Genomic DNA, 14,536 nt, shown 5'->3' on the forward strand with positions numbered 1-14,536 from the left:
GAAAATGAATCGAGGACGGGTAGTGATGGTGATGTAATGATGGTGGGGACGACCGGGGTGGTGATAACGGAGAAACGGAAAAGCGTTCCGCCACGGGAAAGGAACAAATGCTTCGACATCTCTTCGTCGCGCTGTGACGAATCGTTCGACGAGTTTTCGCCGCGCTACGACGTCATACGTGCACACATATATGCACACATATACTCGATCGCGATGAGGTATCCCCCCCCCCCTCTCTCTCTCTTTCATTCACTTATTCATTCTTTCATTCATTCTGTAGGTACAGCATTCGTATGACGTGATGAACGATGACGAGGACTAAATATGACGATATCCGTCCGACCAACCGATCGACCAACCGACCGATTATCGAAAGTTGAATGTACACTAAGCGAACGAAGAAGAAATGAACGGCGAACGCAAATATTCGTTGTTACAATCTGAAAAATGTGTACGCCACAAGGAATAGAACGTTTCAGATCGATTTGCTCATTCACAGTAAAAAAATTGTGCGTTAAAAACGGTCCATTGAAATTTTGTGTTGCTTTAACACGGCGAATGTGTTGGAAAGTATACAAATATAGTGTTAAATTAATATATTCACCTCGTGAACAGATGTTGACAAGGTGAATGTGTTAATTTAACACTAAAACTACCGACGATTAACGTGTACCTTTCTGGCGGAGCAATTTAAATAAGATTTTTGAAAAAAATACGTAATGTAAAGGAAGAAAATATTTATTTGTTTACACATTGCGACAAAAATTACGGTTAATCTCAAAGAATGCACCATTAGAAATTGAAATAACTTTTGTACGAAAAAATTACAAACCGGTCATTTTGACCGCTTCGGTAGTTTTAATGTTAACATTATAATTATGTACCTTTTATCCCCCATGTTAATCCTAATTACGCGCATTACTTATTTTTGAGTTCTTAACACTAGAATTGCGGCTGGATGAACTTTTAACCCAGTAGATAATTTTTGGATAATTTGTAGATTATTTTTTCCCATTTCTTTGGATTTTCATCACTGGGAAGCCTTCTTTATGATAAAACAATTAAACAATACCATGAAATTAAAAAAAATTCACGGATAATTACAAAAACAAAAGATAGGTCAAAGGCGACCCATCCGTGGTTCTTGGAGAAATTTGTGATTTGCCGTGGTTCTAATTAATTAATTAATCCTAATTACTTCTAATTAACTAATTCTAATATATAAATTAATTTTTCTGTTAATTTGCCGCACTCCAGTCCATGAGACCGCTCCACTTTGTTATCTTGTCATTTTCGTTCTAATTTATATTTTTAAGCCTGTGATGTGGGAATTGGAAATACAGAGTTTGTATAAGATGTTTATATCAGGTCAAGAAAATGATTTGAGTTTAAGTTAAACTTATAATAATAATAATAATAAGAGAAAAGGTGTTTTCGAAAAAAATTTTCGAGTGGTTTCCAAATAAATATAAAAAAAAAATATTCGTTCGTTATAGTAAACACCTGCTTAAAAAAAAAAAGAAAAGAAAAGAATGCCATATGAAAACTAAGAAATCGAAAACGTTCAATGGGTCCACTGGACCGAAGTATGCTGACCTAAGATTAAATCAACACAAAGCTTCATTGGGCCGTTTTTAACAGAAAATTTCTTACTATACAAAGCGGTTTATCGAAGAAAGTTCGTTTAGACGCGCGAATATGCGCATTCGCATTACGCATTCGCCGTTCGTTCGTTGTTGACTCGCTCAGTGTATGCCCAGCTGAAATACGTGACGCGAATACTTCGGGGAACGAGCAGATCGCCGAGCGTCGCGGACGTGCTTAACCGGCAAGCACGTCCGACAGCAGATCTCTTCACCTACCGTCACCGCTGCCGATTAATCGAGCTACGAGAATGGGCCGAGATATAATCGACGATCGCTCTTATCGCCGCTTACTCTTAAGCTTCTAACGTAACCGCGCGCGTGAGCTGCTCGCTGAAGAAGTACACTTCTACTTTCGCACCGTGCTCAACAGATACAATATACAAACTTCGCGCGCGAGCGGGTTTCTCCCCCTCGGTCGTCCTACCCTTCGTGAAACGCGACTCAGGCTACCGCTTCGCGGGGCGAACGCTCGCGCATATCCGGGTAATTCGCGTTAATATATATATATAGTCAATCGCCATTCGGAAACTATGTGTTCTCCATCATAATAAGTTAACGAGTTAACGAGGAAGCTTCGTAAAGACAATGCTATCCGGGAGGAGAAAAGGAGAAAAGGAGGATGAGGAGGAGGTACGTACGAACGAGAGGTCGACGAGAAAGCAGGACGAGGAAGACACTGGTCGACATTGCGACTCCGTATTTGCCGATCGCTTGTTGCATCCACGACATGCGTTATTACACTGTACTTGGGTCTCTGCGTTATAAGTATTTGGGAAAAAGAGAGATAGCCGTGTCGAAGGAGACGACAATGATGATGATGATGACAATAGCGATAATCGTGGTGGTGATGACGATAGTAGTGATGATGATAATGACGATGATGATGACGACGACGATGATCTCGCGACTATAGTAGCGATCGTAATAGTAATAACGGTAATAGTAGTGATAGTAGTAGAGTATAGTGTGTAGTGGTAATATAATAATATATAATTAATATATAATAATCATCAATAAACTCTGCAATATTTAATACAGGTTTGTTCATATGGACTAGATACACCTTCTCTCGGAGCGACGGACGCGCGCGCTCCTTTTGCTCTCTTTCTTCCCACCTCCGTCTTAATCTCGCCTTGATCCCTGTCTGCTCGATCGTTGACAACGGGGATATGATGTGATCAGTCGAATACATCGATGGCAGGCCGGAGCCATATATCTATTAAGATATCGTGGGCGATAGCTGTTGCCGCGTGTGTGCGTCAACATGTCCCGAATTCCACGTAGATCTCGGCGCTATCGGTGAAAAAAGAACGAAAAAATAAAGAGAGAGAAAACCAAGACACCGGAGTCTTCTTCCTTCGAAACGCCTTAATTATCGGCACATTATACGCTATATATTGCTCACGGAGCACACGGAGGCTGGTTGTTTCTACGCGGACGCGACCTCGCGCGCTCAAGAGTATAATCTCGTCAGCAACGAGAGACGCTTTCGGTCGCGGCTTCTCCAAAAAGAAGAGAAACATAAGAATCAGATCTCTCTCGACCGCGCATCGAGGTCGCGAGGAATACGCATCCTTCTTCCTCTCGCTCACTCGCTCGTTCTCTCTCCTCTCGATATATACTATTTCGTTAGAAATGATAGACAACGAACGAAACGGTTCATCGCGGAAAGAAGCTCTACACGCGCGCAGGCGGCGTATACACATCGTCTCACCACGTCTCACTGGCACCGGAAACGATTCTCCTTCTTACCTAACGTTCAACGCTCACGCGTGCCTCTCTCGTGTCTCATTCATTGACGCGCGCGCTTCCTCGGCTGAGCGTTTCATCAACAAAGGCTGCAGCACTTAGAAGCGTCCCCGAGGTGAATGTGGCAGACCGTCGGCACGCCGGCGGCGCAGCCTTTGCCGACGATGCTCTCCTGCACGAGGTGCGCCAGGCCGAGGTTCTGATTGATGTCGCCGTCGCTGCCGCGGTGCTGCTTCGCGTCGCACCATTGCCGGCGTTCCCGCCATTTGTCCTCCGCCGGCGGGCACAGCAGCATCGACTTGGGCGAGGGCGGGCTGACGCGGTCGCGGGTGATGCTGCCGCACGAGCGCGCCTTGTAGAGCCGGCCCTTGCCGAAGATGCCCGGCAACGGCACGCAGAGCTTCTTGTGCACGGCGAAGTAGCGGCTGAGCAGCCGTATCTTCCGGCTGCTGCTCTTGCACTCGTTCCGGTTGATCGGCGCGTTGCGGTTCTCCTTGTCGTTGCACACCGCCGGCCGACGGTCGTCGGCCGTCGTCCGGCAGTCGTCCGGTTGCCGTTGGCAACTGTTCTTCCCGTCGGACGACGAGTGTTTCGAGGGCTGCTGCTGCGTCTTACCGAGCGACCAGCTCTGCAGCAGCCTCGCCCCCAGACCCTTCGCCTTCTGCACCGTGGTCGTCACCTGAGAGACCGGCTGAGCGGCGGCTGACGCGCCGTGGGAAGCTGCGCTGCTCTGCGACACCGAGGACGAGGAGGACGGCGAGGCTAGGTTGGTCTGCGCGCCGAGGACCGCCGGGCTACGCGACACGTGACAGTGATTGTAACAGGGCGCCTCGGCCTCTTGGACCTCGGTGATGCGGTTCAGCGATTGGCTCTCGCGCAGCCGCGTCTCGCCGGCTCTCCTTCGACCCGCGCGATGCCTCCTGCCGAACATCGTCTGGTTCTCGGTGCACCGGTGCCTGCCGCCGGTCGTCGTGGTGGTCGTGTTGGTGCCGCTGCCGCCGTCGCTCCGACTGCTCTCGGTCGTCGTCGTCGGCGCGTCGGTGTGCTCGCCGTTGCTCACGCCGCTACCGCCGCCGCCGCCGACGCCGCCCCTGCCGCCGCTCCCGCCGGGATCCTGCGAGTCGCTCGAGTCGTCGTGGCTGTCGCGCCTCGGCGGCAGGGACTTGCCCGTGGACGCGCCGCCGAGCTTGTGCGCGCGCTTCTTCCTGCTCTCGCTGTCGTCGTCGCTGGCGTCCGAGCTGGAGCACGAGGTCGTGCGCGTCTTGTGGAACTTGCTGCGACGCTGCTCGTACGTCGTCCGCCTGACCACGCGGCACTTGCCCGCCGCCGTAGAGCCGCCGCATTCGCCCGCCTGCATCTGCATGCCGTCCCCGTCCTCCAGGATCTCGTTCAGCGTCAGCTGCGGCGAGTTCGCGCCGCTGGGCGACGGCATGGTCTTGTACTTGGGTATCAGCGTCAACTGGTTGTCGCCGATCGGCCGGAGGGGTATCGACACCGTCGACGATTCCAGCAGAATCGTAGTGGTCGTCGTCGTGGCTGCTGCGGACGGTTTCGAGGGGTTCGCCGGCGCGGACAATTCCGTGGGTGGCAGGCTGGGTCGATGATGCTGCGCGCTTGGCTTCCACTTGTTCGTCGACTTCAGACACTCCGTTGCTAATTTCGGCCGGACTTCCGCGCCGGTGGTGGCCTTCCTGGACCACCCGGTCGGCTGAGTGTTCGCGTCGCTCAGTAGGTTCTTCAGATTCTCTTCGCGCGTCGACGTGATCCATGGCGTGGGCAGTTCCTCCAAGAGAACCTCGCCCGTCTTGATCTTGCTCTTCGGATGCGCTGGAGACGACGTCTTGTTGTCTTTCTCGTTTCTCGCGCTCTGCTTCAGTCTCTCCCCTCGGTCGGAGATTACGGCGGTCTCCTCCTTCTGCGGATGCCGTTGAACCGGCACGGCAGGTTTCATTCCGCTGTGCTTCTCCGGCAACTGCGATAGCTTCTCCTGCAGGATATGCGAGAGCTTGCCCTCGGAACGAGAGCCGCGGCGGTTGAAGGAGTTCAACGCCGAGTTACTGCCGCGCTCGTCCCGGCCGGAACACGAGGACACGTCGTCCTCGTCTTCCTCTTCCTGGACGATACTGCACTTTCGCGTACGTACGTTCTGCAACGAGAAGAGCCATCTTTTTTCGCGAGAGGAACGCTACCGTCCGCGATGGCAGGCCGCTGTCACATGCTGCCTGCCGTGACTTTACGCTCGTTCAGCTTAGCAGACGTTGCTCTAGGCGACGGACATGTGATACTACGTACCTGCGGTACGTCACCGGGCGTCCGTGGTACGCTCAGTAGCGACTGGTTCACGGTGCCCAAAGAGTTCTGATCCGTACGCAAGTTCGACGTCAAGTCATCTTGCCGACTGCACAGAATTTCAACTGGGGTTGGGCGTTTACGTGTAAAATACAGTAGTAGTAGTAGACGTCTACACGTGTGAACAATGTAAGCTATGTATAAAATGTCATCTGGACAATAAGTGATCTATGAACCGTTATGGAATAGCTCGTCTTTTCTTCCCAGTGAACATCAACTAACAGTAGCATAACATCAATGTTATAATTTCTCATTTAACAATGTGAATGCAATAAAACGCTTCACGTAACATTGTTGAATGGAAAATAACAACATTGATGTTACGTTACTGATAGTTGTTTATTGGGTCCTTATATTTTGTAAGTTTTACCGTTGAAAAGCTCACAGGTAAATATCTTCATAATTAACACCAAATCGGATACGTGAACTATTTTATAATACAAACTAATTTAGATTAATAATGTATTCTTTTCTTTCTCTTTGCACACTGTGCCATGTAATTAAATAATATTTTACATAGTTTACCTTGTTCACATGAAAATGTTCGTGTAAGCATCATGTAGGTAAAACGTAAATTACCTATGTAGACGTAATATTAAAATCTACGGCACAACTCTGAACTGAACGACAGCACTACGTCGATGTATCAGTAATAGAATATGCAAGTAGTATAAACGTTTAGAAGCCGCGTCTTTAATGAATGAGTCATCGTATTAACAACGACGCTAATGAATGATTCAGTAATAAGCGATTCGGTACTCGGAGACATACCTCGGGGAGACGTCTAGATTTTCCGGCCGAGCCTTCTGCATCTGCTCTTGTCGATGAGCGCGCAACTTCCTCTCCGCTAGTAGAAAATACGTCGCGGTGATGTGGTTGTATTCATTCTTGTCGAGCGCGCTGTAGAAGAAAAAAAATTCCAATTAGCATGTCAGGAGTCGCGTGAAGACACGCATGTGTTCGAGTCGTATTAAGGAGATGTCGAAGTCGATGATGAATTTGACAAGCGTCGGTAACGCAGAGGCGATTCTCAAAATATATTATGTTACATAACACTGACACGATCACGCTATTCTTTTTGTATTTCTTGTACAGTCGGCATAGTAAAAGTTAACATTTTTTTTTTCGACGAGTTTCGCAACGCTTTCAACGCCCAACAGGGAAGTTCGTTTCTTAGTAATTCTCAAGAAATATATTTTCCTTCCGGATACGAAGTGCGTTGCGAAAAACTTATCGAAAAAACATATTACCAATTTTATTACGCCGACTGTACAGGTAGATCTTACGTAAGTGCCATATAAATGAATGCGACGAATGCTATTTTACTACATCTAAATTTTTTCCAATGGGAAGTCTAAGCAAGTTATATAAAATTTATTGACAAACATTTCGTGTCTTTTCAGACCTCTAAATTTAATTTACGATATAAAAATGTTCTCTTTGAAATTTTCTTGATTGGAGCATCGACATATTCTGTATGTACAAAACTGCAGAGTTTCCGTATCAGGTGAATATTTACGTTAGCTGACAGTTAGAAATGTCAATTTTGACATTTTTAATCGTTTTCGTCTCACACTGAATTCCAATTCGTCTTCGTGCGTACTTTCACTGTATAAAAGCATTTCGATAAAATTCTGCGCAGTAATATGACGTAAACTTGGCGGAAAGAAGTCGGTATTTAGCCGCCAAAGCGTTCAAACATGGCATCCTCTTAATACGAAAGACGGAGAGAAACGAATATCTCTCTTCTCAAAACGTCTACTCACTCCAAAATCTCCTCCTTGGTGGCGATTTCACCTTTCACCATTTTGGCAATTATGTGATTGTGATGGTCGTCGGAGACCTGCTGACGCGACACCAGCGGCAACGTCTCCATGGTGTCGGAATCCGAGCCGATCGCCAACCACGGATCCGCCGCGATCTCCTCGAGGGAGGCCCTGCCCTCGGGTTCCCGCACGAGCATCTTCGCGATCAGCCGCTTACAGTCTTCGGACACGTGCGCCGGGATCGAGTACTTGCAATCCATGATCATCGTCAGCGTCTCGCTGTCGTTCGCCTCTTGAAAGGGCGCTTGGCCGCATACTAACATGTACAGGATCACACCTAACGACCAAACATCTGCAACGAATCAACGACAACAGGACGTCAGGCCGAGTGGTGGGCTGCCGTCTCGCGTTTACCTTGCAAAGTAAGTGTTGCTACGAGAGAGCGTGTTCTTTGAGTAGTCTCTACGCAATAGTTCGCGCACGAGCTCAAGAAGTCGCCAACTTGATCGGCGACCGAGCGTTTTCGATTCAGGCCAGCTTTACGTTTATTCGTAATCACAACGATTAACGAGCTCTCACCTACTGCAGGCGCGTCGTAACTATCGCCCAGAAGTATCTCCGGGGCGGAGTAAGCTAACGAGCCGCACGACGTCTCGAGCTTCTGGCCCGGGCAGAATCGATTGCTGAATCCGAAGTCCGTGAGCTTCACCGTGCCGAGCTTCTCGAAGAATACCACGTTCTCGGGCTTCAGATCCCGGTGCACCACGTGCAACCGATGACAGTACGATATGGCTCGAACTATCTGCCGAAAGTAAGTCCTCGCCACCTGACAACAGTGGGAATTCAAGCGTTACGACGCGCATAGATGCGCCCGGCCGGATACTACGCAGTTTCAGCGTACTATTCAACGCATCATCGATACAAGAGCAATATACACAGGCGTTCTGCCGTATAATTAATGTCGAGTTGGCCGAAAAGTTCGGCTCGATCTTTCGTCTTCTTCATGCGGAGAGTGATATAAACCACCGGAAAATTTCCGATCTTTACGGAGGCAAATTTTTCCAGAAATTCCGTTCCCTTCAGCGAAGAAGAGCGTTTGGTCCGTCCGTTTTCACGTTAATTCAACCAATCCTTTTTCTCCGCACGAAAGTACACGAACGTCACCGGAATATGGGCAGAAATCACATACAACGAGACCACGATTATTCGGCCGACGAGTAATTTTTTCCCATCGAACGCGACAAAGTTACCGAATTTGTCGGAGAATCGAATCGAACTTTTCGATCGACTAATACTACAATTATCGCGCCAGCTTGAAAATACAATGTAAAGCGAAATTTCTCCGACGAGCATAAAGGAGGTACGATACTTTCTCTCGACATATAATGCATAATAATAGAGGCCGCGTTCGATAGTAAAGTTGAAACGGTGCGCGAACACCTCGATTTCGCGCCGGAGTTTCGTGTTCGGCGTGCGCGCGCGCGCGGTAATTGCAAGCCGGCGGCATAATGTAGCGACAATAGTCGACGACAACAATACCTCCTCGCTGAGGCCGCTTTCGTGGCGCATGATGTAATCGTAGAGGTCCCCGCCATCGCCGAGTTCTAGAATTAGGTATAGCTTCGTCTGCGTGTCTATCACCTCGTACAGCCGCACTACATTAGGATGCTGCACCAGCTTCATGCACCGCACCTGCCGGACAGCAAAGTCGATTCGCGATATCGAACGAGATAGATAGACAGATAAGGTTTCAGAGGATTCGTTTCGCCCGAGCGAATCTCAATCCCGGGGTCAACGATACTCTCCGCCATCCACTCGCATCATTATCTCGTTGACCTTAACGAGATCCGTCGCGGTATGAGGTCTGCGCGCGCGCGACGTAACTACGCGAGACCATTCCGATCATCTTTCTCTCTCTCTCTCTCTCTCCTCCGAACTAGCCATTAAAACAACATTACGCAAATCGGGGTGTCATCGGGCCACTCTGCCGGTTTCCATTAGCACATCAAACAGATTTCAGGCGGAAAGCCCGGCCTGTGACGCGATTGCGGAGTCGTGAATCGTGCAAAATTGAAGTAGCGATCGGGATGTTGTTAGAGCGCCGCTTGTTGGACCTCGCTCGGACGTGAAATGGACGCGAGATGTCATGTGAATCTGCGGCAATTCGCATCGATAGACTGGAAGTCGCGTAAACAGAGCGATACGAGGATACGGGAAAAAAGATGATCGGAAAAAAAACTAGCGTGGGAGAAACTAGTTTAGAGAAATTAATTTTTTTTCGGTTTCAACTATCAACCCTTTTTGGGTTTTAATTGCAAAAATAGTAGTAGCAATATGCGTCTAAAGTTATTATCACTGACACTGTAGCAGTGCAACACTTGCTAGAAAAATAGTCCCTGACTATAATTCCTTCATTATAGTGATCGTAGTAGTACAAATACCAAATGTCTATTTATTTAATATTTTTACTTATTTATTTGAATATTTTTCTCTCCACCTGTCAGTGATCAAAACCGATATTTTCTGGAAAAAAAGTTGGCAAAAACTGATCTTTTCTGTTAAAAATAATAAAATGAATAGAAAACCTTTTTATCGATATTTTTATTCACAGGCAGCCCGAGTCGTCCTATAATAACCTATGATCCTGTAAGCAAGAATTTGCGCGTAAAAAAAATGAGTAAAAAACGCGCGATCATATGTTCATACTTCGTATGAATCTTTTCGCACAACTGTGTTAAAGTAATTATTATACATTATCGTTTATTGGTTAGTTAACACAAGTAATTTGAGAAATGCATTAGGAGGAAGATACAAAGACACTGTGTGGACTTGCTTTAGTGACAACTGTATTTCCAAAAATTTTGTTTGAAAAATGTATCTCATATATCGATCTGAATTAAAAAAGACTTTATTATTATGTCGGTTTCATTTTTCTTTCGATCATAGCGATTAATATGATTCACTAATTAAAGCAAAAATATTTGTTTGCATAAAGTTATATAAATTTACTTTAGTGTTACTTGATTGATCCTTTTTTACAGTTTCTCTCAGTTTATTCCATTAGACAAAGTCCGAGACAATAAAAATCGAAAATATGATTTTTTCCATCTACTGAAATTTTCCGGCCAACCGTTCCTCCGTGTATAAATTCCGATCTTCTGATTTTTATTTGTGCGATTTTCAGTGAGGAGGCACGTTTCCTCCACTGTTTCCGCGAAGAAAAGCGGGGAACCGATCAAGAGTCGCGGAAAAGCCTGCGGGACGCAATCGACGAGCTTGATCTTTGCGAAAAGGACTTATTGTCTGTGTTTTTTGTTCTCTTACCTCCTGGAAGAGATGCGCCCTCGAGACTTCATCGAGTTTGCTCTTCTCGATGACCTTCACTGCCACCTTCTCTCCGGTGAAGACGTGCCGCGCCAGCTTCACCACGGCGAAGTGACCGCGGCCGAGGGTCTCTTCCAGGTCGTAGAGCCCGGCGATCTTGCCATCATAGTTCTTGTATCCCACCCTTCGATGCATCTCGTGCCGCTGCAATGCATATATCATCGCATGTTTCATCGTGTAAGACACGGGTGCAAGAAAGGGCACACCTTATTAATCTCCGATTAACGCCTCGCTCTTCGATCTTTCGAAAGATATTTCCGCTCGAGCTTCCTTACCTCGAGCTTCTTGCGAACGTGGTTCGACACGCACGATCGCACGATTACGCTGAATAGATAAATTTCGAACGTCGAATTCCGGCCGATCGTTTCGAAACGCGTTTACGACAGTCGCGTAACACGACGGCAAGACTACTGTCCACCCCGCGCGAGAAAGAGGTCACCATTATTTTTAGCGCCAGTAGGAGCAATAATTAATCGCTTCGCCAATGCATGGACATTCGGCCGACAACAGCGAAAAATATATCATGGGGGTAGAGTGACAGTGAAGGCCGATTATGTCGGCTCGAAGGAACACGAAGCAGCGCGAAGTTAACGAATTGTGCGCAGTCCACGTGAAATGACCGACGCGATTATCCCACTCGAAGTGTTGTCCGAGAGCGGAAGAATTCCCGAATAATTTCTCTATTCAAAAATCGCGCGTAATCGGAGACTTGAGCCGAGCGTATCGACAAGACAAAGTTGCCTTGAAATTGATTGGAGCGTAAAATTTTGTCGCAGTCTCAAAAATAGAAAAATTCAGCTCGTCGCTGTCGTTTGCACTTTTGATAGGTCGCATTAAGAGGATTGTACGGTGAAATGAGTTTGATAAGAATTTGATGAAACTTGTACCGCGTGTACGTTGAAAAATAATATCTAACTGCTCGTAAAATTAGAAAAATATTGATCATTCGAAAGCTGAGATATTTATAACCAAAATTGGCACTTTTTATATATATTCTTTGAGATTAGCGTTTCGTAATTTCTATTTTTAATATCTACTAAATTATATAAAAATAAGATTTCGATGAGAAACTACTATAATATTAAAGACTCATATACAGATATCATGCACGAATTTCAGAATTACTGACCATTTTGTTTTGAAAATACAGTGATGTAAAGTTTATAATTTATAGTAATACTCGAAATATGTTATTATCTTTATTAAGTAAATATTAGTAATGTAAATTATATTACATTAAATCAGTAGTGAGAGATATATTGAAATAGTAGAGTGACAGCTCATCACTGATTATACCCGACCAAAATATATATATATATATATTCTTTTTTGGTCGGATATATATTGGTTGAATATATATATGCATATATTTGAATTTATATATGTCTTTCTATCATCTGTACATCGGTATTACATCAACTGATGCATAAATATAGTATTAATAAAAAAGCTAAAAATAAATAAAATGTTTATATTTGTAGTATTATGTATATATGTTTACCTCAATTTCGCTTCAAATTAACATTTATTATTCAGGTAATGAAATTACTTAAAATTACTTAAAATAAAGACGTAATTATGTTTGACCGATTACTAAATTTTTGAATGGCCCCTCGATGCGCCACTGAAAATACGACGCTGAGCCTCACAACCTCCTTAAAGAGAAATGAAAAAAAAAAATGCGAACACAAGATACTTCCTTCGCGTTCACCTGCCGCCTGCTTCTTCGCGCGTCCGACGCCAAAATCGCGCTGACGCGAACACGGCATGAGAATCGCGCGCGATCGAATTTAGCGTTGGACGACGACGAGATTGCGAGCCGAGGTGGCCGACGAGGGAACGCATTGTCTTTGACGGAACGTAATTGCGAAACGCATCGTCGCGGGCTGCGCGACGCGGCGCATGGCATCGCGCATTCCATCCTCCTCCTGCCGCGAAGAGAGCAGGAGTGGACGCACGAAAATACAATATGACACGGGCCGCGAAAATCCCGATACACCCACAGCTTCCTTTTTGAAGACACCCACAAAGGAGTTTCTCGTCTCCGGTGCCGCCGTCGTCGTCGACGTTGAGCGGAACACGTTACGCTACCACGCGCGCCGTCGAATCATTTCTCGACTATGCGTGCTCCGGATGCTCTTAACGGGGATTACGAGGAACGCAAAAATAAACCTTGCCGGGGCAAGACGCGAGGAAGGAACTAATAAGGAGGCGGACGGCGGCCACTCGTTCGTCGAACGGGTGTTAGAAAAAGATGGGAAAAAATACACACCGGCCAAAAGTGCGTCTCTCTCTCTCTCTCTATCTCGCGCTGAGAGCGAAGAAAGGTCGTCGGCTAACGCGTTTTGCTCGATCCCTCCTCTCCTCTCCGCTCCTCTCGCTCTCTCGCCGTACGCGCAATTTTATATAGCGAGCGCCGACGCGCGGAGGACTAACATTCACCAACCAACGGAGAGGCCTACAGCTTTTATTTCACGCAAACGCGTCCATTGCCTACGGGCCGGCACGGTATAAATAAAGCGCGAGCATTCATTCGCCGTGCGTCGTTATTATTATCGACGACGAGCGGGCATTCCTTCGCGTCGTTCATTGTTAAGATAATAACGTCGTAAATTTTCGCGCGAGCGCATTAATCCCCTCGCCCCTCCTCCGTCTCTGTTACAGCGAATCCTCATCTCGTCGTTCGGGACAAGATCGAGACTCCCGGCAGGGCCGATTTATCGGTCGTCCCGTCGAAAAACGCTCCGCGAAAAACGGCAATAAATATTTATCTCGCGACGATGAAATAACGCGCGCGCGCGCGAGTACGATCGATGGCGCGCGCGGCGGTGGCGACTCTTCTTTGTGTTCGGTTGGGACTCGATTAAAATAAAATCGCGAACGCGTCATATCGAGTCGCGTTCCTTTCCGCCGGGAAATTAATTTGCCTTTACGTAATTGTAATTGATACGATTACGCCGAGGGGGGAGGGGAGGGGGGAGGCAGTAACACGATTACCGCAACAGCGCGCGAAGGCTCGACGATAATTTACGCGCGACGCAATTAATAACGAGAGCGATTGGATCGCGTGTGACGCGCACACCCCCTTGGTGTCGCATTGTTTCTCAACGTCTCGTAACGGAGACGACGAGCTTTACACCGTGTCTCAGTCTAGGCGGACCGAGCAAGCAATATTAGGAACCGGGTTATCCAGGTCAGGGGTCCCTAGCAAACGTGAGACCGCGCCGATATTGGCACTCTGTGAAATTATTACGCCCCGGTCCTCTGTGAAAATAATACGGGCGTGCTCTCTCGCGCAGCGCGGCTGGAACGCGCGGGGAAAATATCCCGCGGTGAGAAAAGAGAGAAAGAGAGGCAAAAGAGGAAAAAAAGAGAGACGAGTGAAACTTCACTCGCTCTGTCGGTGAACTCGGCCTCGAGTAACGTCGGCGTGAGGCTCGAGAGGGAGGGATAATTCGTGAAATTGTCCGACGTGAAATTAAAATCGGGATAATTGTGCGGCAAAATTTGCGAAAAACTGTGTCACGTTTTCTCCCCAAATAACACGCACGCTTAAACGATGTCCTTTAGACAGGGTGTTTATTCAAACCAGACAAAAATCCCCCGAGAATTCCATAATTTTCCAGGTGATTTGCTAAAAAT

General features: G+C 46.9%; 1 protein-coding gene across 2 annotated transcripts in view; it reads right to left on the reverse strand.

Moving 5' to 3' along the window:
- Positions 1 to 2,615: 2,615 nt before the first annotated feature.
- The window catches only part of LOC106744412 (serine/threonine-protein kinase par-1), a 28,385-nt gene continuing 16,464 nt past the window's right edge, over positions 2,616 to 14,536 (reverse strand). Inside the window, exons 3-10 of one of the 2 annotated variants that reach the window (XR_001374445.1) lie at positions 10,835 to 11,038; positions 9,050 to 9,202; positions 8,090 to 8,336; positions 7,511 to 7,862; positions 6,516 to 6,644; positions 5,688 to 5,793; positions 3,399 to 5,541; positions 2,616 to 2,939 (exon numbers count right to left, since the gene is read on the reverse strand). Coding sequence is in view for 1 of the 2 variants with exons in the window: in XM_014619168.1 (XP_014474654.1) it covers positions 3,475 to 5,541; positions 5,688 to 5,793; positions 6,516 to 6,644; positions 7,511 to 7,862; positions 8,090 to 8,336; positions 9,050 to 9,202; positions 10,835 to 11,029 (3,249 nt within the window). In the remaining variant the exon portion in view is untranslated. Of the gene's footprint in view, positions 5,542 to 5,687; positions 5,794 to 6,515; positions 6,645 to 7,510; positions 7,863 to 8,089; positions 8,337 to 9,049; positions 9,203 to 10,834; positions 11,039 to 14,536 lie in introns of both variants that reach the window. The other variant, XM_014619168.1, reaches the window with a different exon arrangement.

The sequence above is a fragment of the Dinoponera quadriceps genome, unplaced genomic scaffold, assembly GCF_001313825.1.
Source record: "Dinoponera quadriceps isolate SergipeBrazil2010 unplaced genomic scaffold, ASM131382v1 scaffold777, whole genome shotgun sequence".
NCBI lineage: Eukaryota > Metazoa > Arthropoda > Insecta > Hymenoptera > Formicidae > Dinoponera > Dinoponera quadriceps.